General features: G+C 40.0%; 1 protein-coding gene across 4 annotated transcripts in view; it reads left to right on the top strand.

Moving 5' to 3' along the window:
- Positions 1-25,000, top strand: part of LOC143034081 (ecto-NOX disulfide-thiol exchanger 2-like) — a 69,266-nt gene that overhangs the window by 1,818 nt on the left and 42,448 nt on the right. For all 4 annotated transcript variants that reach the window (XM_076199998.1, XM_076199996.1, XM_076199997.1 and 1 more), the window contains exons 2-8: positions 5,578-5,742; positions 17,251-17,403; positions 17,663-17,819; positions 18,188-18,336; positions 19,603-19,814; positions 19,944-20,145; positions 24,883-25,000. The exon at positions 24,883-25,000 is cut by the window's right edge and continues 8 nt beyond it. In XM_076199998.1, the coding sequence (XP_076056113.1) occupies positions 5,578-5,742; positions 17,251-17,403; positions 17,663-17,819; positions 18,188-18,336; positions 19,603-19,814; positions 19,944-20,145; positions 24,883-25,000 (1,156 nt within the window). The remainder of the gene's footprint in view (positions 1-5,577; positions 5,743-17,250; positions 17,404-17,662; positions 17,820-18,187; positions 18,337-19,602; positions 19,815-19,943; positions 20,146-24,882) is intronic.

Raw genomic sequence — 25,000 nt, 5'->3', positions numbered from 1 at the left:
AAAAGTGGGAAAAAAAACCCTTGGTATATAGATGGAAAGAACAATACTAAGACAGCAACACAGTTTCTCTTATCCAATTGATTTATGGTCCCAACCAGAGGATGTAGCCAGTTTTCTGGAGAGTGCAGTTCTTCTGAAAGAGAGACCATGGGCAACAAATTCGTTGATTGACTGTTACCTGCCCAAACAATCCAAATGTGAAGGGCAAAGGTGATGTATTTGGTTGTAGCTATGTACCTTCTGGCATATATTTCTCATCCTCTGTAGTCTTTGGATCTTTTCTTATTATTCTGGTTGTTGCCAGGTGACATTGTTGTTTCTGTGACAACTCGTTGGTAGTGAAGATGTTAGAAGGGGTACAGTTTAAGAGTAGGAGCTCTGGTTGTGGTCCTATTCGGAAACTCCCTGGTGCTAAACACAGCAAAATGATTGATCAAAAATATGCTCTGGCATTAATTGTTGAAATTGCAATAGTTTGAACATACAAAGGATTATTTGGTAACTTGCTTTGTTGTGTTTAACACTGGAGGGGTAGAAGAGCATATTGGAACTGCTACTATTAGGTTGTACTGTACTGTTAGAATGTATTTTCATAATGAAAATACCTTTTCATGTAAAGTATTGACCACATAAGTTTGATGCAGTCAGTAATTTGACGACTTAAGTGACACCCCAACAGATGAGTCGGACAGCATTCTTTAATATTTGGAGACTTCAAGAAGACTGTTGATCAATTGATAAGTCAATCAGTCACACCTTGTAGGAGATATGTGGCCTCCAGAAAACCAATAGTGGCCATCAGGCAGGTTCACAAGTCACTCAGGAAAGATGTTGTGTTCTTGTGTAGGAATTGTTAGGGTGGAGTACTGTAGCATGAGTTGTAAGGTGCCCTCTGTGTAGTGGTTTGGTTGCATCCAGGGTATTTTGAATCAGTGGCCAGGCCTATTTTGTGTTGGTGCTGTTTCAATGGTATTGTGTCCTGAATGCAAGCATGCCAGTGAGGGTCTTACCTGGTATGAGATTATTTTATTCTGTGGGGCTAATGTCTGGAGGGTAATTACCTAATTGTAGTATACAGAAAGGAGGAACACTTGTTTAGTACTGTCTCCTCTCAAATTTTTTCATACCTGGCTTCAAATTTATGCACAGTTCCAACTTAATTGATATCTTTGATTTCAATATCATATTTAGATTTGAATTCATGTATTGTTTGAGCTTGAGCTACATCACCTTCTAAGCTATTCCAAGTATTTATGCATCTCTATGGAAAACTGTATTTCTTCATATTCTTTAGACTTGTGGTCATCCTTAATTTGTTCCCATGACCTCTTATAGCCTCCTCATCCTTAATCAAGAGATCTCTTCTGTCACTGCAATCTATCTCCTTTAGTGACCTGAATACTGCTAACGTATCACCTCTCTCTCTTTGATCTTTCAAGGTTGAGAGACCCAACACTTTTAGTCTCTCCTTGTATGGTTTATTTGCCAGGCGAGGGACGAGTTTGGTTGCTGTCCTTTGTATTCTCTCATTCTTATTCATGTCCTTCATTCTGTGTGAGGACTATATTACTGATGGATCAGGGTATTGGTGAACCTTTGGATCATCTCTTTATCCATGTAGTGAAAAGCCACTTTGATCTTCTGCAGCAGTGCCTTTCCCATAATCCTGCTGATATGTCTGTGAAGTGACATGTTGTCTTTTATCAACACTCCTAAATCTTTCTCCTCTCTTGCTTTTGTAATGAGTTCTCTTCCCAAGGAATAGTTTAATGATGGTTCTTTGCAGCTAATGCCCATTTCCAGTACTTTACATTTTTTTATATTGAACTTTATTTCCCCATTTTTGGCTCCATGCAAAATTAGTGTGTAGGTCTTTGCAGAAGTCTACAGTCCTCGTTGTTTTTCACTTTTCTCATTATTTTTGCATCATCTGCAAACATGTTAGCATAGCTTATACCTTCTATTGTGTCATGAACATAGACTAGAAATGTTATTGCTGCAAACACTCAACCTTGTGGAACTCTGTTTATTACTGCTCTCTATCTTAACATCTTATCCTTTACTACTGTCCTCATGTATCTTTCATCCATTCAAGTAGTTTGCCTCTCAGTCCTCTAGTGTGCTCCAATTTCTCCATAAGTTGACTGTGAGGTACTTTATCAAAAGCCTTCTCAAAGTCGAGGTACACACAGTCCACCCACCCCGTCTCTCTTGCACATCAATCACTTTTGTGTAAAAGCATGAGATTTGACAGACCTAATCTTCTAGATATGAAGCCAAACTGACTGTCTGGTTTTGGCAGTGTAGTGCATTTGGTCTGTTATGAAGGTCTCGGTTAGTGATCAGAGTGTGGATGTATTGTGTGGTACAGGTAGTAGGTTGTTATAAATGTTTGAGTAATATACTGCAGGTGTTTTATTTTTGTGGCCTGTGGCAGTTGGGTCAGAGGAAGGTCTGAGGCAGAGTTTGGGAAGTTATGTGATAGGAAGAGAGAGGTATGGCAGGGGGCAGAGATTGTATATACACAAGTAGTATTCAAATTGACAGCATTCTGACAGTTGATAATCTTCTTGTTTGTATTTTTATGGATTCTGTCAAGGGTGTGGCCACTCAAGGGGTGAGCAAAGACAAGCTCACCCCCAAATAGCCAGATCCTTGATAGAAACATTGAAAATACAAACTAAGAAGATTATCAACTGTCAGAATTCTGTTGTATACAAAAGAATTTGCTCCCATGTTTTACACATATATATATATACGGTATATATATATATATATATATATATATATATATATATATATATATATATATATATATATATATATATATATATAATATAAATGGCAGTGGGTAGGGAGAAAGAGAGAGAGATATGGCTGGGAGAAGGGAAAGAGAATGAGATATGGTGCAGGGGAAGGGATAAAGAGAGTTGATATTATACAATGATTAGTTTTTATAACTGGTTTTTATGAGACATAAAAGCTTACAACTTGCATTTCTCTCTCTCTCTCTCTCAGCTATGTCTGATTACATATCATATTCTGGTACAAAATTTATATTTATTTCATCACTTAGTTCACTTACTCACCAATCTTTATCTTGAATATGGTTAACAATTCAGTTGGAAGCATTTAATATATTATATGTATAACAATACAGCTTGATTTTACAGTATAATTACTATAGGGGTAATATTTAATGCGTCTTCACTCATTGAACAAGTTTGATTCAAATTCTGCATTACAAATGAATGACCTCATTAGCAAGTCCAACTAGTGCTGGCGTCAATTACCAAATTTAGACCCCCTTTCATGGCAAGAAGGACATTATATGTCCAGGCCTGGTCTGGCAAGGTGATAAGAACATAAGAATGAAGGAGACTGCAAGAGACCATAAGGCCTACACTAGGTAGCTCTGTATCCATCACCACCTGTCATCCCTATCCATAAAGTTGTCTAATAATTTCTTAAAACAACTGATAGTTTCAGTGCGTACTACATGGTTACTAAGTTTATTCCATTCGTCAACCACCTGTTTAGTAAACCAATTCTTGCCTATTTCCTTTTTAATTCTAAATTTGTCCAGTTTATAACCATTACTGCGAGTCCTGCCCTGTTGTTTTAATTTGATGACCTTGTTTGCATCACCACTTTTGTTAGTGGCTATACCTGTTGTGTTCATCTGCTCTTTCATGTGGTACAGAAGTGGTAAGAGTGGTGAGCATTAAAACCTCAGTACTGAGAAATTGCCTCAGACGTGAATAAAATAAACCAGTGGCAGTCAGGATAAAAGGAAAGGTTTTGATATTGGGGGGGGGGGGATGAAGTAAGGGTTTAAATCACACCATGTCAAAATAACAAAAACTACTGAGATTCAGCTGAGGAATATAAAAAGATTGATAACATGCCTCTAGATGCCTACCCAGTATTCCAGCCTGACTCTAGCAGGGTTGTACTGTCAGATTTCCTGGACTAAGCATAGTCTTTACCCATAATACCCTGCGAGTAGCAAACGTGAGAACCTGGATGGGACCTATAGGTATGGCAACATTAACTCCCCCGAGCCAAACCTACCTAACCTCATCACCTAGCTGGGCATTTTGACCATGGACTCCCAATATACCCTGCCCCCATTCTTATATTGCATATACCCCAAGCTTACTTAATTAAACCTAAATAAAGTAATCGTACCTAGGGAATCCTGGAGCCCCTACCTAGTCTAACCTTTGGGATTATAACTTAGGAAGTAACAAAGTATAATTTTGACATACAGTAGATTAAGCAGGAACAAATGAGAAGTGTGATGGGAACTTTTCTCCTCCATGTCTGTCTGCTTCCCTTTGTGAGTAATGACGAGTTGAAATGAAAATAGACTTTTTCAAGTAAGGTGACCAAAATTAAAGTGCTCGTGATAAATATACACTTAGACACCTGGTGTACCTGAACAAAATTAATTATTTGCATGTCAAAAGAATGCCTTGGAGATGAATAAATTAGCTGAGCAGCAGCCGTAATGAGTGCACAAGTTCTGCAAAGTACAGAATAGGTGAACTAAAATATGTTTGATTTTATTTACCAAAGGGGTACCATGGAGATGGGGAAAAGCCTAATCACAGTCAGAATAGAAGTACAAGTACTTTCCAGTGTTCATGGATGTGGTGATGCTGGTTAGATTTTAACATGGTTTATTCTGACTAAGATTTTACTCAGCTGAGAAGGGAGATTAAGGACAAGAAAGGGTCTTAATCAAATCTATTAGATGGTGGTCCTCTAATGAAGGGCATGGGGAAATGTATATCATACATACATGTACACATACAAACATACATACACACAAACATATTACCTCTTCACTGTCCAGTAATGTCATAACACATCAATAAATACACTAAAAACCCACTGTTTAAGATTTAAGAAAAGAAAGGAAATAACGATTTCCGTATATTTCGATCACTTGCTGTGATCATCTTCAAGCGGAATACAAAGCTTGAAGAGGATCACAGCAAGTGATCAAAATATACAGAAATCATTATTTCTTTTCTTTTCTTTTCTTAAATCCAATCAACAGTGGGTTTTAAGTGTATATTACTTCTTTTTTCCATTTGAGTAGTTTGCCTCTTCATCCTCCAGTGGGAACATATTGGAGGATGAAGAGGCAAACTACTTGAAAGGAGAAATGCAGTTTTCCATATAGATGCATAAATACTTGGAATGGCTTAGGAAGTGTACCCCAAGCTGGAACAATACATAAATTCAAAATAGGATGATTGGAAATCGAGGATACAGATTAATTTGGAACTGTACATGAATTTAAGGCTAGGTGTGATATAATGGAGAATAGGAGAAGGGACCTAATGAGCATTGCTCCTTTCCTGTATACTACAGTTAGGATACTATTACATAAATACACAAACATTACATACATCAAACATACATGCCAAATGGTCTTTTTCTCTATACAAGAAGGGTGATGAAGTCAAAGCATACACCTACCTGACATTCATCCCATACCTATCCAAAGGAAAAGAAGAAGAATGAAAAAAGATTAATTGTTTTCCTATTTTATTCATTTTGCAGATGGGCCCCCGCCAATGCCTCCCATGCCTCCGGGACCACCAGTCGGGACTTCCATCCCCCCACAGACTGCCACCTCTGCTCCCCCTCCAACGATGACCATGGGTGGCATGATGGCTCCACCTCCTCCTCCAGGACCACCTCCTCCACCACCACCTGCAGGACCAGGTATGCATTTTGACCCGTTCTTGAAAAGATGTAAAAGAAAAAGTATAAAAGTGTGTTTATATATGCATTTGTTGTCAGTGAGTAGGATATTACCGGGATTGTTTTCGTGTGTCATATCACTCATATGCAATGTGAGTAATGAGTTTGAGGGGTGTAGCATAGAATTGTATGCTTGTCATTCTTGTGTGCTGCTTAATGAGGTAGATTTTGATTTATGAGTGTTGATGTTTTGTTGTTTGAGTGCAACCAATCATTCTAAAGGCATTGTATTGTTTAGTTGTTGGTTTTTGTTTGATAACCTATTGTATATACTAAAACTATGATGAGTGTTCTTGTGTGGGGCCTGTATGTGCAAATATTCTAATATGTTAATTGTCTTGTTTACTATCACTGGTCTTTTGTGTGGGGAATGAAAGTTGTGTGTGTGTGTCAAGTCCATTTTTATTTATTTGTTTATTTATTTATTTATTTATTTATTTATTTATTTATTTATTTTTTCCAATGGGAGGGACTTTCCATTCAGATTGACCATTGGAAGCCATTTCTTATTCATTGTTGTCAAGGACGAGTAGTGTAGCAGATGATTTCTGATGGGATGCTGAAATTGTGTTTTGCATCTTATTTCTTTGAGTAAGTTTGAGTGACACCTAATATTTATGGTATATTTATATATGTGTACATATGTATATATATATATATATATATATATATATATATATATATATAATATATATATATATACTCAAGGGAGGTAGCCTCCACTACCATTCACACCCCTCCCTCTCTCCCTCCCTCTATTCTTGGCTCTTCCTGGATGATGGGTCATCCCTGCATCTTACCTATTGCCCTGGGTCAGAAGCAATGCAGCAAGACATAGCACATCCACTTCATTTAATTGGCAACCCCCCTTCTCTGTCCCCTTATGCAGAAAAAAGATATGTGGAGAAATCCCTTCATGCTGTGTCAAAATATCATTCACACATAACCACTCCCTAAACCCCCCCCACCCACTCCCTACCATGCATCACAGCATCATCCATACACAACCATTCTCCACTCATCCCTATCCTCTGTCTTCTGTCTTCTCTCTTCCTTCCTCAACATACATGCCCCTTTTACACCATCCATCTATCTCATCCTGGATCACCCCCTTCTATTCATTCCATCCACTTCTGCCTTCCACACTTCTTTTACTAATCTTCTCTTTCTTTACTCATTCTTCCCATGTGTTCACACCATCCCAATACTCTTTCATTCACCTTTTCTCCCAGCTCCTCCCCCCTCCCTGATCTCCTCCTTATCTCCTCATTTTTCATTCAATCCAACCCAGTAATCCCTACCATACTTCTCAGACATTTAATCTCAAACACATTTAAATGCTTCCTCTTTTCCTCTGTCATGTTCCACATTTCTACCCTGTACAATGTTGTTGACACAATCACCCCTTCATACAATCTTCTCTTAGCATCCATTCCCAGATGTCTATTTCTCATTACACTTTTTAATCCCCCAAGGCATTTACTTTCTTCTCACAATTTGCAATCTACCTCAACCTCTACTCTTTCCTGCCACATGCACCCCAAAGTATCTAAAGCTATCAAATTCCTCCAACCACTAATCTTTGATACACACTTCCAAATTGTTGCCATCCTCTCCCCTTGTACATCTCATTACTTACTTTTACCCACAATTACGTTCAACTTCCTCTCGCACACCTTCCCAAATGCCATTACTAACTTCCTTAATCCCTCCTCTGATCCTACTACAAGCACAATGTTGTCAGCAAACAACAACTGGCTTATCTCCCATTTTTCTCCATTTTCTTTAACCATCTCAGATCCCTTGCCCATTACTGTTGCATTTATCTCCACCATTTCAACCATGTACACATTGAACAACCATGGCAACATGACACATCCTTGGTGAAGTTCCTCCTTTACTTCAAACCACTCTCTATTATATTCTAATACAGGCTCTACTACTCTCTTAAAAACTTTGACTAATCTTAATAGCTTTCCTCTTATCCCATTTATCCGTAAAACCTTCCACAGTGCCTTCCTGTCTACTGTCATAATAATTTTCCAAATCCATAAAGGCCCAAAAAACATCCTTACCCTTTGCTAAAGCTTTCTCACATATCTGTCTTACTACAAAAATCTGATCTATACAACCCCTACCTTGTTCTAAAACCACACTGTTCCTCACCAATTACTCCCTCTGTTCCTCTCCTAATCCTCTCAATCAAGACCCACCCATAAGCCTTCCCAACTACACTCAACAAGCTGATCCCTCTGAAACTACTACACTCACACTTATCCCCCTTTCCCTTGTAAAGCAGAACTATACAGACACTCCTCCAGTCCTCCGGCACTCTACCCTCTCTTAAACAAACATTAAATAACCTCACCAGCCAGTCCACCATAACTGTACCTCCTTTCTTCAGACATTCTGCATGACATCCATCCAACCCAGGTGCCTTACCTGCTCTCATCATCTTAACAGCTGCTTTCACTTCATCTTTCTCTATTTCTCCTCCATTTTCCGCACTCATCACTCTCATTTTCTTAGTGCTTCCCACTTCAACTACCTTTCCCTCCCTATCCTTCTTTACATTTAGCAACTCCCAAAAATACTCTGCCCACCTTCCTCTCACTGCCCTCTCTTCCATTATCATCTCTCCCTCTGCACCTTTTACCTTTTCTTCTGTACTTGATTTGCCTCCTCTTCCTCTTTTAATTTCTTTCCAAAACATCGTTTTATTACTTTCAAAATTTTCTGTCATACTCTTACCCATTTCACATCTGCTCTTTTCTTTACTTCCTTTATCTTGTGCTTAACTTTCCTTCTCTTTACTTTGTACCTCTCATACGATTCCCTTGTCCTAATTTGTAGCCAATCTAAGAATGCCTGTTTCTTCTCTTCTACACCCTTCTTTGCTTCCTCATCCAACCACTCACTATCCTTCCTTCTATTTCCTCCCACCCTCCTTGTTCCATACACCATCTTTGCACACCTTATGACTCCCTCCTTGAAGCATCCCCATTCCTCCTTCACTCCATCCCACTCCTCAGTTTCTTACACTCATTCTCCTTTTCTTTCTCATATAAGCAGTTCACTTTAAGTACCTCTCTACCTTCTGCCCTTTTCCTCTTTCTCCACCTGTTCTCCACTCTCAATTTACCTTCCACCAGAAAATGATCTGCTATTCCCCCACTCTCTCCCTTTAGATGATGTACATCATTAACTCTTCCTACCATACTCCTGGTCACCACTATATAGTCCATTAATGCTCTATCTGCCACCCTTCCATCCACCACCCTCTCCCATGTGTTCTTATGCTTGACTTTCTTCCTAAACACTGTATTTGCTATCATCAACTCTCAAGACACATCTCCACCATCAATTCTCCTACAATTTTTACCTGGAACTCCATACTTCGCAATCACTTCATCTATTGGTTCGTTTCCTGCCCTAGCATTAACCTCTTCAGTATGGGCCTTAAATCTCGCGGGCAGCAGCCGATGCCAGCCGTACGACGTGTCGTAATAATACTCGCATCATAAAATATAGTCACCGCTTATATCGATCGTTCTCTCTTTCACCCGTGAATTTTGATAACCATAGAAAATGTGATTCCAGACAGTTTAGAGAGTATGTCATTACGGAGGGGCAACTACAATAAATATAATCAAGACCCCGATATGGCAGCCTCGCGTATCCACTTGCTCCTCATGACGCCTACGTATGCGGCACCGTATGGAAGGGGTTAAGGTCTCCCAATACACCTACATTGACATTTCTCATTAATCCCTCTATGCACTCATTTATATCTACCCAAAAAGCCTCCCTTTCCTCTATGTTCTTCTCACTACCAGGTTCATATGCACTTACAAAAACCTGCATCTCCCTTCCCAGCTTCACCTTCATCCACATCAACCTTGATGAAACCTTCCACTCCACTACCCGCTTACTTATCTCTTCACTTACTAGTATAGCCACCCCTTCTCTCCCTCGTCCCCTCTTCATTCCTGAGTACCTCCCAGCTACACTCCCAAACTCACACTCGCCCTTCCCTTTCATTTTAGTTTCACTCAAAACCAGCACATCCATCTTTCTTCTCTCAAACATACTGCATATCTCTTCCCTTTTACTCTCATCTGTACCACATCCACGCACATTAAAAGACCCAAACCTTGGGTACTGGTTGGAAAACTCCCAGACCCTCTTATGCCTTTACTTTTTTTTAGGAATGTCCCCTTTGGGGCTACAGGTAATAGGACTCCTAATCCCATCCCCCGTCCCATTTTTTGTCGCCTCTTATGACTCAAGTATATATATATATATATATATATATATATATATATATATATATATATATATATATATATATATTATATATATATGTATATTATATATATATATATATTATATGATATATATATATATATATATATATATATATATATATATATATATAATATACATGCACATACATATACATATACATGAGCAGATATCTTGTAGTTGTGGTGCTGTACTGGTCTTAGTCATCTGCATGTATGAGAGCTTTGTGATGGTGTGGTGAGGAAAGGATCTGTGTGTAAAGTTATTGTGTAGTCTTTTGGTCCATGATAGTTTTGAGACGGCAACAGTCAGAAAGATTGTCAACCATTTCTTTGTTGTGCATTTCAGTTTGTATGATCTTTTTTGTATAGTATGTGCCTTGAGACTGAGTCTAAAGCCTTATTGAATCTATTACCATAATTATTAATATTTGTGGTAGTTCATCCTTGTTGAAATTATTTATTATTTGGTAAGGTTGATGAGTAGTGCTAAGGGCCATGTTTGCATTTTGATTCTTTTTAGGATCAATCTTCCATCAGTTTTAATGTAGAAAAGAGATCTGGGCATACTGAATGTTCTCAGTTGGATTCAAGATGGGGTTTATATATGTCCTTTTCTAGTTTGTTGGGATGTTTCTGTGTGACCAGGAATAGTTCAAGATTACTGCGGGAGTTTTTGTTGAGACATTTCAGATGGTAGTTTGATATCTTATCTGAGTTCTTTTTGAATTTTTTCACTTTCTTGATAGCTGTTTCTATAACCACAGGATAGCTTCAGTATCTTGTTTTATCAAGTTTGTATTTCTTATCACTCCTCTTTTCAGATTGTGTGGGTTTGAGGCTTATTTTGGAGAACTGGTGTTGTTGATGATGCATTATTGTTATGGATATGGTATTTTGCTTTGTACTGTTATTACAGCTCCATGAGTGAGCAGAGTATCAATTTTTATGTATTTATTTATTCAGTCATTTATTTGCACATTTTTCTTCACTACCCCCATATGTTTGTAAATATATTAATAACACCATTGCAAGGTTCTGCACTGTGCAGAATCAAATCTTGTGATGTTAACTAGAAAGAAAGAAAGAAAAAAATCTGTGGGGCATCATCATAGCAAAAGGCTGCCTTTATTGACTTGTTCATTCCTGCCAGCTGCCAGAGACCTTTATACAGTAGAGCATATCCCCCCTTTGTGCAATGTAAAGGTTACAAAGGACATCACCATCTCCTCCTCCTCCATCCTTGTCTCCTCCTCTTTCCTTTCACTCTCTTTTTTTCCTCTTTTCATCTTCCTAAGTTTTGTGAAAGTGTCACTGATATTTTAGGGACTTAGTGACACAAACCTGAGCCATATATCGCTCTTTAATATTTGAAGATGATGTCCACTCAGAAAAGAATGATGGTCAGTCTTCTTTTCAACTATTCCAGTCAGCCTTCTTTTCAACTATTCCTCCATTCTACAACCCTCCTCAAATCTATTCTCTACAAATCTCACTTTTAACATCTCTGTGACTCCACTTCCTTGGCACACTACCCCCTTCACACACAAACAAACAAACAAGTACTTGTTATTGGTGATGAAATGCAAATTTTCCTCCAGTCAACTTCCTTCTCACCAAAGACCAGTGTGGATACCTGCATCTGGTGGTTCTGCAAAATGGACAGTCGAAAGAGTCAACTTCTTTTCCATTTTCAAAACCTGTCAACTCCTGAAACCTCCATCTGGAGGTGCAGAAGCCATAAGTGGTGACACTATGTCATTGGACAAAGCCCAAAGTCTTTCTGTATCAACTTCAACTGTATTTCTTCCATCTTTTCACATATGGAGAGCTCACAACAACTAGCAACTACTCCCCTACTATTACTACTTTCAGTTGGTGATATAGAAGCAATTACACATTAATATAACACAGACAGTCAAAAAGTTCTTCCCAAAGGGCCTGAGGACCATTACTGTGGGTTTCAAGTCAGAAACTTTAGGCAATAGATTTTGCTGCTATTCTCTTCCCCTCCTCACCCTACCCCTCTCACTTCCTCCTCTTCCCTGTTCTTTCAATCAATCCATCCGTTACCCCGGTTCACTGTTGCAGGTTACCTTGGAGCTGTGGGTCTTATGCAATAGAGACCTGGGGCAACGGATTGATTGATTGATCTTGCAGAAGACCTGCAGTCCCCATCCCCGTTCATTCATGATTGAAGACTCGTCTCCACTCGAAGAATTCTGATCTTTTTTAACTTGCACTGTCCGTACTTTCTGTTATCCATAACCCTCCTTTACGACCTCAACTCCTCCTCTTCTGTGCATTATTACCCAAGGATAGAAATGTGGGCTATCACTGTCAAAATACATATCTTCCTCACCTCCGCTCCTTCCCTCACCACCTTTTCTCCCATTTGTACCTTCCTGTCTCTTCCACTTTGTCCCCTCTTCATCCCCTCCTTTCCCTTCCTCAACTTCTCTCCTTTCTGTGCCTCCATCTCTCTCTCTCTCTTCCCACCTCCTCTTTTCCTTCCCTACTCTGCCTCCCCACCTCCTCCTGTCCCTTTCCCACACCTCTTTTTCCCTCCCCTACCCCCTCTCCTTTCCCCACCTCCTCTTATTTCCCCTACTTCCTCTTCTTCTACATCTCTTCTCCTCACCTCTCCACCCAGCCTCCTCTTCTTCTCCACTTCCTCTTCTCCCCCCACCTCCTTCTCTCACCTACTCTCACCCACCCTCACCTTCTCTCCTTTCCTCATTCAGTCTCCTTTTTCTTTCACTCTCCTCTTTCTCCCACCCCACCCTCCTCCTCTCCCACCTTTTTCCTCCCCATCCTTCTTTTTCTTCACCTCCCCTTCTTCACCCTCTTCCTCTCCCTCTCCTATCTCACCCACTTTCACCCTCCTGCTCCCCCTTTCACCTTTCTTCTCCCCTCCCCTCCCCTCCCCTTTCCCCATCTCTCCCCTCTCTCTCCCCTTTCTCTCCCTTTCTCCCTCTCCCCTTTCTCCCTCTCACCCCTCAATCTCTCCTTGCCCTCTCTCTCCCCCTCATCTTCCCCTCGTTGACGTGTCATAATTATGGAGTAAAAGTGCGATAATGTGATTGAAATTTGCATGATAATAGGTGAGAGTCCCTTATCAGAGCACTGAAAGGTTAGGTAGGTAGAAAGGGAGTTCAGTCTGTTTTGTTTTTGTTAGGCTGTCTGTGCAGAGTTGGGGAAGGATGTGAATGTGGGTCTGTTTCTGCATTGCCAAGTAATAGGAGAAGGAAGGGGAAATGGTGACTGGTTGTCTCTCACCTCCTTGTGTGAAAAATAGTTAAAGTTGATGATAGGAAGATTTTATGCTTTGTCCAAAGACTGAGTAGCAGCCCTTCATGTACTATTGGGAGGTGAGGGTGTTGATGGCCTTTGTAGGTGGGTGAAAGGGAAATGATTCTGAGTTTATTATGTGGGACCAGGAACTAATAATGGGTACCTGCTTGTGGTGGACTTAGGAGATACAGAGGAGCTGTCCATTTTTTAAACCCATCAACCCCCTGAAGGTCTGGCTCTTGTTTTCTGGACTGGATTTAAGATCTCTCAGCTTCAATTCTGCACCTAGGTCTCTTGATCCAACACTCGCCAACTACCAGACATTTGGGCCTGGGCCAATTACTGGAGTGGGTTTATGTCCTGGGCCCAAATGTCTGCACAAGTGGCGGTTGTTGAGTGTTGGATTAAGAGACCCAGATTCCTCTCCCCCTCCAGCTACTTTCAGTTGTTGACATAGAAACAGTCTTCCACAAATACAGTACAGATGACATTCCAAAGTTTCTTCCCAGAGAAATCTGTGGGAGGTCCCAAGGACTGTTGCAAGCCACCATCAGTCTGTGGGTTTCCCACTGAAAGAAACCTAAGACAACAATTAAATGAGGAGGAGGCTACCTCATGTAGGCAGCCATCATTGTTCCCTTCATCTTTTTATAAGGGATAATTTATTTATATATATATATATATATATATATATATATATATATGTATATATATATATATATATATATATATATATATATATATATATATATATGCAAAATAACCACAGAAGGGAAACTTGTAGACAGTAAGTACTTTCGTATATTACATCTTCAGACTAAATGACAGAGATACAGAGTTGTCTTTAAATGTAAGTATCAGGTAGCAACCATGGGGGAGGGGGGAGACAATACAATGCAGGAAGGGGGGATGACTTTATCGACCTGACCAACACATAGGGTAAATCTGGCGGAAAGATTTTGGTGACCATTTGGGTTACCAATTTATCACATTTAAGATGTCCATAGCTTAAGTTTATATTTTTATCAAACGTGCCTGATATTAAGGAGGATTCTATTATATTTCTTTCTTGTAGGCTTTTTCCTTTGGCTAAAGTTGTTACCTTAGACCAATCAATTTGATGGTTGTATAATGCTTTATGTTGAAATGATGCATTATTTTCAAGGGCAGATCTCACACTATATTTATGTTGGGAAATCCTTGTTTCCAAGTTTTTTTTTCCCCAGTTTGTCCAATATAAATTTTGTTACAATCTTGGCAAGAAATTTTATAGACCACACCGTTGTTGTTAGGAGGGCTGTTCTTAATTAAGGTTTTCTCAATGGTGTGGTCATATTTAAAAGCTACTTTGATATCCAATTTCTTGAGTAAGTAGACTATGGAAATTTTAATGTGATAAATTGGTAACCCAAATGGTCACCAAAATCTTGACCGCCAGATTGAACCTTATGTGTTGCTCAGGTTGATAGAGTTAAGGTCATCCCCCCTTCCCACATTGTATTGTCTCCCCCTCCCCCCCCCCCCTATGGTTGCTACCTGATACTTATATTTAAACATAACTCTGTATCTCTGTCATTGTCTGAAGATGTAATATATGAAAGTACTTACTGTCAACAAGTTTGCCTTCTGTGGTTATTTTGCATTTTTGTATCACGGTGATGTGATTGCTTGCATATATATATATTTTATATATATATATATATATATATATATATATATATATATATGGATGAAACTAGAAAATCCAATAAAAAGGTGGGACTTAGTCAGGGATATATTATGTCGCCCTGGCTGTTCAACTTATACATGGATGGGGTGGTGCGAGAGGTAAATGCAAGGGTGGTGGGTTAGGGATTGGAGATGTTTAAAGAAAATGGAGAAAAGTGGGAGGTGAGCCAGCTGTTGTTTGCGGACGACACTGCGCTTGTAGCAGGATCAGAGGAGGGATTGAGGAAGTTGGTGACAGAGTTTGGGAGAATGTGTGAAAGAAGAAAGTTAAAAATAAATGTGGGTAAAAGTAAGGTGATGAGATATACAAACGGTGAATGTGGTAGCAGTCTGGAAATGACCATTAAGGGAGAGCGACTGGAGGAAGTGGATAGTTTTAGATACTTGGGTGCGAATGTGGCAGGAAAAGGTGAAGTGGAGGTAGAATGTAGATTGAGAGAAGCAAGTAAATGCCTTGGTGGATTAAAAAGTGTAATGAGAAATAGACATTTGGGAATGGATGCTAAGAGGAGATTGTATTTACCTAGTTGTATTTTGCGGGAAGGGGAGCTATGCTCGTGATGTCCCGCCTTTGTATCTCGCAGTGTCTAGTACTGTATGGGACAGAAACATGGAACATAAGAGAGGAAGAGAGAAGGAGTTTGAATGTGTTTGAGATGAGGTGTCTGAGAAGTATGATGGGGGCTACTAGGCTAGATAGAGTGAGAAATGAGGAGGTGAGGAGGAGAATGGGGGTGGTAAGCGAGTGGAAGAAAGAGTATTGGGATGGTTTAGACACATGGAAAGAATGGGTGAAGAAAGAGTAGTAAAAGAGGTATGGAAGGCAGATGTGGAGGGAGTGAACATTAGGGGGTGGCCTAGGATGAGATGGATGGATGGGATGTAGGGGGCTTTGGGGATGAGGGGAATGTCTGTTGAGGAAGGACAGGAGAGGACAGAAGATAGGAGTGAATGGAGAATGGTTGTATATGGAGATGAGGTAGTATGTGTGAGAAAAATTTGACGCAGCCCGAAGGGATTTCTCCCCGTCTTCTCCTTTTCTGCATGAGGGGACGGAGAGGGGGGGTCGCCGATTTAATGAAGCGACCTTGCTGTGGATGTGCTGTCTTCCGACACCACCTCTGACCCAGGGCAGTGGACAAGATGCAGAGATGATCTGTCATCCAGAAGGTGCCAAGATAAGAGGGAGGGTAGAGGGTGGAGAGGAGTTGAGTGGAGTGTATATAGGGATGGAATGGGTGGGAATGGTTTTTATGCCTTTTTCTTTTTGGCTACCTTCCTTGTAAGGGGGAAAAACCCTTTGTTATATGTATGTATGTATATATATATATATATATATATATATATATATATATATATATATATATATATATATATACATATATATATATATATATATATATATATGCATGCATTGCTTGTGACCCAGGGCAGTGGGCAAGATGCAGAGATGACCTGTCATCCAGGAGACAAGAAAAGAGGGAAAGAGGGAGGGGTGATGATTGGGAGTGGAGTATATGGGGATGAAATGGGTGGGAGCGGATTTATGCCTTTGGCTACCTCCCTTGTGAGGGGGAAAAACCTGTTGGTATATATATGTAATAGAATATTACTGGTAGTTAGGGGTTGCTGGACTACTTTTACCTGACTTACAAGGAGTGATAAGGTTGGGAAACGTTAGGAAACGCTGCTCAAGTCCCTGTTCTACCCTGAACAAAGGCGTTTGTGACATAAAACCAAATCAGCTTATTGTCTTGATATTTTATTTCAAATGTAGATTTGATAGGAGTGTATTGTCAGTATTTTCACAGAATGTAAATTTTAACCACTTCAATACGGGACTTAAATCTCGCGGGCAGCAGCCAATGCCAGCCGTATGACGTAACGTAATAATATTCGCATCATAAAATATAGTCACCGCTTATATCAATCGTTCTCTCTTTCACCAGCGAATTTTGAAAACCACAGAGAATGGGATTCAGGGCGCATTTGGGAGAATGTAAAAACACAGGGACGACTACAATCAATATAATCAACACGCCGATATGGCAGCGTCGCGAATCCACTTGCTCCTCATGACGCCTACATGTGCGGCACCGTATGGAAGGGGTTAAGTTTTGCATGCTCTTTTTTTGTTTTGCAGGTCTAATAGGACCGGCACCAGGAATTGGTCCTGGCATGGGAGCTGCTGGTATGATAGGACCCATGGCTCCTCCCCTTGTCAATCCAGCAACAAATGACGCCCCCCTCGAGTTTAATACAAATAAAAATAAGCCTCCCATGCCGTTGAATCCAAGTAAGTTTACATGTGTTTCATTCAAAGTTGTGATCTTGCATAATGTTTTCATTCTTTAATATAAAGTCACATTAAGTCTTTAGTGGTTTTTTGTTTAAGAGGCAATTGAGGACATTTGGGCAAGAGACCACTGTTCCTCAATAGGCAGAGATGCCTGCCTTCTGCAAACAAAGACCTCACCTGTCCTTATCTCCATAAAATTTTCATAAAGAAGACTCTCAGGCTACAAATTGATGAAATTAACCATTTTCTATTTCAGTTGATAATGGGGGGAACATGGATTTGAACAATGGACAGCCCGATATCATGATAGAAGAAAGAGTTGACAGAAGAGATAGGGATCGGGATAGGGAGAGAGATAGAGACAGAGAAAGAGTCAGAGGAAGAGACAGGGAAAGAGATAGAGATAGAGAAAGGTAAGAGACATGAAGATGCTTCTGTAACAGAATGAAAATCCTGAAGTTTACATTTAGTAGGTTCTTACATTAACACACAGTGACAGTGATGATACTTGTGATAATTGTATTATTGGCAGACATGGTATCTGTGCTTTTATCATCAAGATTACACTAATTTTTTAAGATCTTTGCTATCAATTTAATGTGGTCACTTATTAAAAATACTTGAGTATTAATGTTATTTCTATGTAAGAGCCTTTTAATGTTTAAGGAACAGTTTTATAGAATGCATGTGATACTTCAAATAAAAAATCATTATCTGTTTGCGCGTTTCTTATCCAATAACTGTTGAATGAAAATAGTCTCATTATGTTTGAACCCCATAGGGACAGAGATCGAGACAGGGACAGAGACCGCGATCGGGATAGAGACAGAAACAGAGAAAGAGATAGAGAGAGAGGGCGTGATCGCCAACGGAAGGATAGCGGTGGAAGTAACCATAGCAGTGGTGACATGAACCCAAGTCCGAATAATGGTAAGTCACTTCTTGATTTCTTGTGTTGTAAATTAACATTCATTCACTAACAGAAAGTGAATGTGTTGTGATTAAGCTTTGGGAAGCTTTGAGGTAGGGCTTTTGTTTCTTGCATGAGAGACTTGAGTACAAATTTGTAGGGGCAAATACAAAAAATGGATGCTGGTAGTGTGGAAATTGGAACATATCGGAGGACTAACAGGCAGATTACTTGAATGGATAAAAGATTTTTCGAAGGGAAGATACATGAGGACAGTAGTAAAGAATAAGATAGAGAGCAGTAATCAGCAGAGTTCCACGTTTCTTGTCTATGTCAATGACATGATGGAAGGTACAAGCTATGCTAACATTTGGTAACATGTATGCTGACTGCGCAAAAATCAAGGACTGTAGGCTATTGCATAAAGATGTAGATAATTTTTGCATGGAGACAAGTATGGGAAATGAATTTCAATACAAAATAATAATAATAAATAAATGAATAGAATAAGAATAGATAAATCTAGATGGCTAGGATTTCATAATACATCCAGGAGTAATTGAAGGTACAGACGCTCCTCAACTTACGTTTTAGTTACGTTCCGAATGGCCGAACGTAAGTTGAAAATGAACGTATGTTGTTAATGTACTATACATCCGTAAATTCTATTACTGTATCTTATAAAACACCCCTAAATCATTAATTATACACATAACATTGTAAAATAATAACATTAATTTCAAATAAATTAAATTCAAGCAACATAAATTGAGATGGTGGAGGAGGAGGGGGAGGAGGAGGAGGAGGAGTAGGCAAGGCACGTTCAGTCTGTCGTTTGTGCCATGTAAACAATGGACGCAGCGCCATGCGTAAGTATCGTTTGAACTATGGAGAGCGCGCTAAACTAAAAAATTCACTAAAAAAAATTATTACAATTTTTTTTTTTTTGTCAGTTCAAACGTAAAATCGAAAAAACGTAAAACGAATGAACGTAAGTAGGGGAGCGTCTGTATCTGTGGCTTTTGGCTTTTCTATCGGGCTAAAGTATTTTATGTCAATGTTTGATATTTTGTCTGGGCATTCAGCATGTTGATATGGCTTACTGGTAAACCAATGGAATAGAAAATATTAACATTATTTTGATTAACCCTTTTGCTGTAACAATTTTTTCATCCTCCTCCGCCTCCTCTTTCTCCTCATCCTCCAGGAAATGCATAAACTGTGAATGATTCCTCAAATTTATACTTATGTTTGTGTATTAAACAAGTACTTCATCCTCCCCACAGCTAATGTAGACCAAAATAACCAATCTGGTGCGGGATTTGGACCTGGACCAGGGCCTATGGGACCATGGGGTCCAATGTGGGGTGCAGTTGGGGGTCCAATGGGTCCTGTAGCTCCCATGGGTGGACCAATGGGACCAATGGGTCCAATGGGCCCTATGGGGCCTATGGGACCAGTAACTCCGATGGGTCCCCCTGGCGAAGCCCCTCCCTTGGTAGGTGACAGACAATAGCCATAGTTTTGCTTAGAATTCAAGTTATAGTTTTCATACTCAAACACTGTTTTTCATTAGTGTAGAGTTTAGTTGTTGATGTTAATACCTACATTGTTTAATTTCATTCAGACGGGAGATTTCCGTATCACATGGGGAATGTTTGGTTGGATGATGTCTCCAGAAGGCCTAACAGTTCCGGTAAAGAACCCACTGAATTGTAAAACGTGTGTTCTTGTTCCTCCAAATCGAATGGCGCCGCCGCCCACCACACGAGACAGGCCTAGTGGCTGTAGAACAGTTTTTGTAGGAGGTCTTCCAGAAAATGTTACAGGTAGGAATAACATGGAATGCCTGCAGATTTACATTTCATTACATCATGAATATATAACCCCATCTAAGGTATTGGGTGCATGTTAGTGTGGCATAAATTGTGAAGTAGAATGCCAATGATATTTTAGGGACTATATTGGGCGCTTCTACATACCAGAGCCTCACATCATTTTGTCTTTGTTAGAGGAAATCTCTAATCATAGAGAAGTAATGCTACTTTATTGTAATATGATTGTCTTTCTGTTATGTTGTCCCACCTCCTCTTAATATTGTCTTGTATCACTTCTTTGAGTATACATTTCCATTTTTGCCTCACCCCTGTAGTAGGGGGAAAAGAATACTGCCACTGAGTTTTCCACTTGGGTTGTAAAGGCGGCTAAAATGGGACGGGGTGTGGAACAAGGCATTCTGCTCTCTGTAACCCTGTGGTTACATTCCTGTAAGAAGTCAAGGCATGAGAGGGTTTGGAAGGAGTTTTCAAACCAGAACCCTAAGGTTTGGGTCTTTTAATGTGTATAAGTGTGGTACAGATGAAAGTAAAAGGGAAGAGATATGCAGTATATAAGAAGATGAATGTGTTGGTATTGAGTGAAACTAAGTTGAAAGGGATGGGTGATTTTGAATTTGGGAGTAGTGGGGAGGGTGTCAAGAATGAGGTGAGGATGAAGAAGGGAATGGATAGCTCTGCTACTAAGTGAGGAGATAGGTAAGTGTGTGGTGGAGTGGAAGGTTTCTTCAAGGTTAATGTGGATGAAGGTGAAACTAGGAAGGGAGGTCTTTAGAAATGGAATATGGTCCTGGTAGTGAGAAGAGTGTAGAGGAAAAGGATTTTTTTTTTTTTTTTTATGAATGCATAGAAAGTTTTGGAAGGAATGTCAGTGTAGGGGTATTGGGTGATCTCAATGCTAGAGTAGGGGATGAAACAATAGATTGAATTGGGAAGTGTGGAGTGCCAGGTAAAAACCAAAGTGGAAAGTTAATGGTGGAGATGTGTTTAGGGAGAGTTGATGATAATTGACACAGTGTTTAGGAAGAAAGTCAAGCGTAAGTATTTGGGAGAGGGTGATGGATGGAAGGGTGGTTGATAAGGCATTAATGGATGTGTAGTGCTATCCAGGAAAAGAGTAGGAAGAGTTCTGGATGTCCATGTTCTTTGGGGAGAAACTGGGGAAATGGCAGATCATTTTCTGGTGGAAGGTAAGTTGAGAATGGAGGACAGGTGGAGAAAGAGGAGAAGGGCAGAAGGTAGAGAGGTGCTTAGACCAAACTGTTTAAATGAGAAGGAAAATTAGCCTGAGTATTAGGAGAAGCTGAGAGAAATGTGGGAGTTGGTGAAGTTTAGAGTAGAGGTAGGAGTGGAAGAGGAATGGGGGTGTTTCTAGGAGGGAGTGACAAGGTGTGCATAAATTGTATATGGAACAAAGAGGATGGGAGGGAATAGAAGGAAGTGTAGTGAATGGTGGGATGATGAAGTGAAGAAGGTAGTAGAAGAGAAAAAGCAAGCATTCAGGGATTGGTTGCAAAGTAGGATGAGAGAAACATACAAGAGTTATATAAAAAAAAAAGAAGAAATAAAGGAGAGCAGATGTAAAATGGGTGAGGAGTATGACAGAAGACTTTGAAAGTAATAAAAAGATGTTTTGGAAGAGGAAGGGGAGGTGAGTCAAGTAGAGAAGAATAGGTAAAAGTTGCAGATGGACAGGTCTTAATGGATGAAGAAGCAGTAAGGAGAAGGTGGGTGGAGTATTTTAGAGAGCTGTTGTATGTGGTGGAGGATAGGGAGGGATTGGTGATAGTAGTGGAAGTCACCAAGAAATTGAAGGTAATGATAGGAAAATGGAGGCAAAATATGAAAAAATGAGGTGTAAGTAGCTATGAAAATTATGAAAACAGGTAAGGCACCTAGGTTAGATGGGTGTCATGCAGAGTGTCTAAAGAAGGGAGGTACAATAATAGTGGAGTGGCTAATGAGGTTGTTTAACCCCTTCCATACGGTACCGCCTACATAGGCGGCATGGGGAGCAAGTGGATACGCGAGGCTGCCATATCGGTGTCTTGATTATATTTATTGTAGTTGTCCCTGTGTAACTGACATACTCTCTAAACTGGCTTCATCACATTTTCTATGGTTATCAAAATTCACGGGTGAAAGAGAGAACGATCGATATAAGCGGTGACTATTTTTTATGATGCAAGTATTATGACGCAACATCGTACGTCTGGCAGCTAATGCTGCCCGCGAGATTTTGGCCCGGAGTGAATTGGTTGATATGTGTCTAAGGGAGGGTAGATTGCCAGAGGACTGGAGGAGTGCCTGTATAGTTCTGCTTTACAAAGGAAAAGGAGACAAATGTGAGTGTAGTAGTTTCAGAGGGATCAGTTTGTTGAGTGTAATTAGGAAGGTATATGGGAGGGTTTTATTGGAGAGGATTAGGAGAGGAACAAAGGGTGTAATTGGTGAGAGAAAGTGTTGGTTTAGGAAGGGTTGCATGGATCAGATTTTTGTATCTTCTTCTTTTAGGGCATTTATGAATTTGTTAAAGGCTTATTACAGGGTAGACAGGAAGGCACTGTGGGAGGTTTTGCAGATATATGGGCTTGGGGGAAAACTGTTAAGGGCAGTCAAGAGTTTTTATGAGAGTAATAGGGCCTGTGTTAGAATTGGAAATGAAATCAGTGGTTTGAGGTAAAGTGGGGCTGCATCAGAAATGCGTCATATTGCCATAGCTGTTCAATGTGTATGCGGATGGGGTGGTGCAGGAGGTAAATGGTTAGAGAAAATGGAGAAAAATGGGATGTGAGCCAGTTGCTGTTTGCTGACAACACTGTGATTGTAGCAGGATCAGAAGGGGGATTAAGGGAGTGACAGAGTTTGGAAGAATATGTGATAGGAGAAAGTTGAAGGTAAACATGGGTAAAAGGTTATGTGATGTACAAGGGAGGATGGCAGCATGTTGGAAGTAAGTCTGAAAGGAGAGAGGTTGGAGGAAGTAGATAGCTTTAGGTATTTGGGGTTGCATGTGGCAGGAAAGGGAGGAGTGGAGGTAGAGTGAAATTGTAAATTGAGAGAAGCAAGTAAATGCCTTGGGGGATAAAAAGTGTAATGAGAAATGGCATTTAGGAATGGATGCAAAAAGGAGATTATATGAATGGATGATTGTGCTGACAGCAGTAGGGGATAGAGACATGGAACTTAAGAGAGGTAGAGAGGAAAAGGTTAAATGTGTTTGAGATGAAATGTCTGAAAAATGTGCTAAATGTTATAAGGTTGGATAGTGAGAAATGATGATGTGAGGAGGAGAGCAGGGGTGGAAAAAGAGTTGGGTGATAAGGCTGATAAAAGAGCACTCTGGGATGGTTTGGACACATGGAAAGAATGAGTGAAAAAAGATTAGTACAAGAGGTGTGGAAAGTGGAGGTGGAGGGAGTGAATTTGAGGGGATGACCGAGGATGAGATGAATGGATGGGGTGAAAGGGGCTTTGGGGAAGAGGGGAATGTCTGTTGAGGAAGAAAAGGAGAAGGCAGGAGATAGGGGTGAGTAGAGAAAGGGTGTGTAAAAATGATTTTATGATGCGAGGAAGGAGATGGAGGGGTTAGGGAGTGGTTATGTATGAATGATATTTTGATGCAGCATAAAGGGATTTCTCCACATCGTCTCTTTTTCTGCATGAGGGGATGGAGAGTGGGAGTTGCCAATTAAATGAAGCATTCTTGCTGCATTGCTTCTGACCCAGGGCAATGGTCGGGATACAGGGATGACCTGTTGTCCATGAAGAGCTAAGATACAGATATAGATAGAAATGAGAAATTTAAATGTGTGTGAGGAGTTTGGTGGGCATTATAAGGATGGATAGATTAAGAAGTGAGGAGGAATGTGGGTCTATAAAAGGAGGTAGTAGATAGGAATGATGAAAGAATACTGGGATGGTTTGGGCACATGGATAAAAGGAGTGAAGAAAAACTACCAAAACAAAAGTGTGGAATACAGAGGTGTATGAAGTGAACTTGAGGGGAAGACTGAGGAGTTGGATGGATGGGTTGAAAAGTGCCTAGAGTAAAAAAAGTAATGTCTCTTGATCAGGTAAGAGAGAAGGCAAGAAATAGTGTAAGTGGAGAGTGGTTGTGAATGGAGTATAGGTTGATTTCTCCTCCTCTTCTCTATTTTTGAACGAGGGGATGAGTAGGGAGGGTTGCCACGTAAATGAAGTGGTGGGGACTTCTGTGGATGTGCTGTGTCATGTTGCATTGCTTCTGATCTGAGCAGTGAATAGGGAGACAGGAATGACCTTTCATCCACAAGTTATCTGGGGATGAATGTAAAGAAAAATTGCAAGTTTCTTCTTGGAGAGAACTATAATATAGAGCTATAGAGTATACTATAGATACTCGGGAGATACTATAGAGTATAGTAAAGAGCTATAGCCTGTAGACCATTACCAGCGGCTGTAGTGCAGCAGGTTTTCAATCTGCAAAATTCAAGGCAACAATTCATTAATTAAGGCTGTATTTTGTATTTAAAACCCCTGGTTCTTTCTTCTTTCTAGTATGGATATTTGATAGGCATGTTGACATTACTTGTCAGTTTATTTCCAAACCAAATCTTCTGTTAGAAATATTCATGTCCTGACACTCTCACATTGGCTCTCTTGATTTTGAACAAACCCAAACTTGTTCAAAGCTTTCTTGTTTAGTTTCCTTTCACTATATTATGTTCACTGATTGTTATTATTTTGCAGAGGAAATTGTTCGTGATGTCTTTGAGCGGTGTGGTGAAATTACAACTATTAGGTTAAGTAAGAAGAATTTTTGTCATATACGCTATGAACTAGAGGAATTTGTCGACAATGCAATTTT

The sequence above is a fragment of the Oratosquilla oratoria genome, chromosome 16 (genome assembly GCF_046742065.1).
Source record: "Oratosquilla oratoria isolate Oo_2021 chromosome 16, ASM4674206v1, whole genome shotgun sequence".
Classification (NCBI taxonomy): Eukaryota; Metazoa; Arthropoda; class Malacostraca; order Stomatopoda; family Squillidae; genus Oratosquilla; species Oratosquilla oratoria.
Note: the sequence above shows the minus strand (reverse complement) of the source record. Positions and strands in the feature narration are given on the sequence as shown.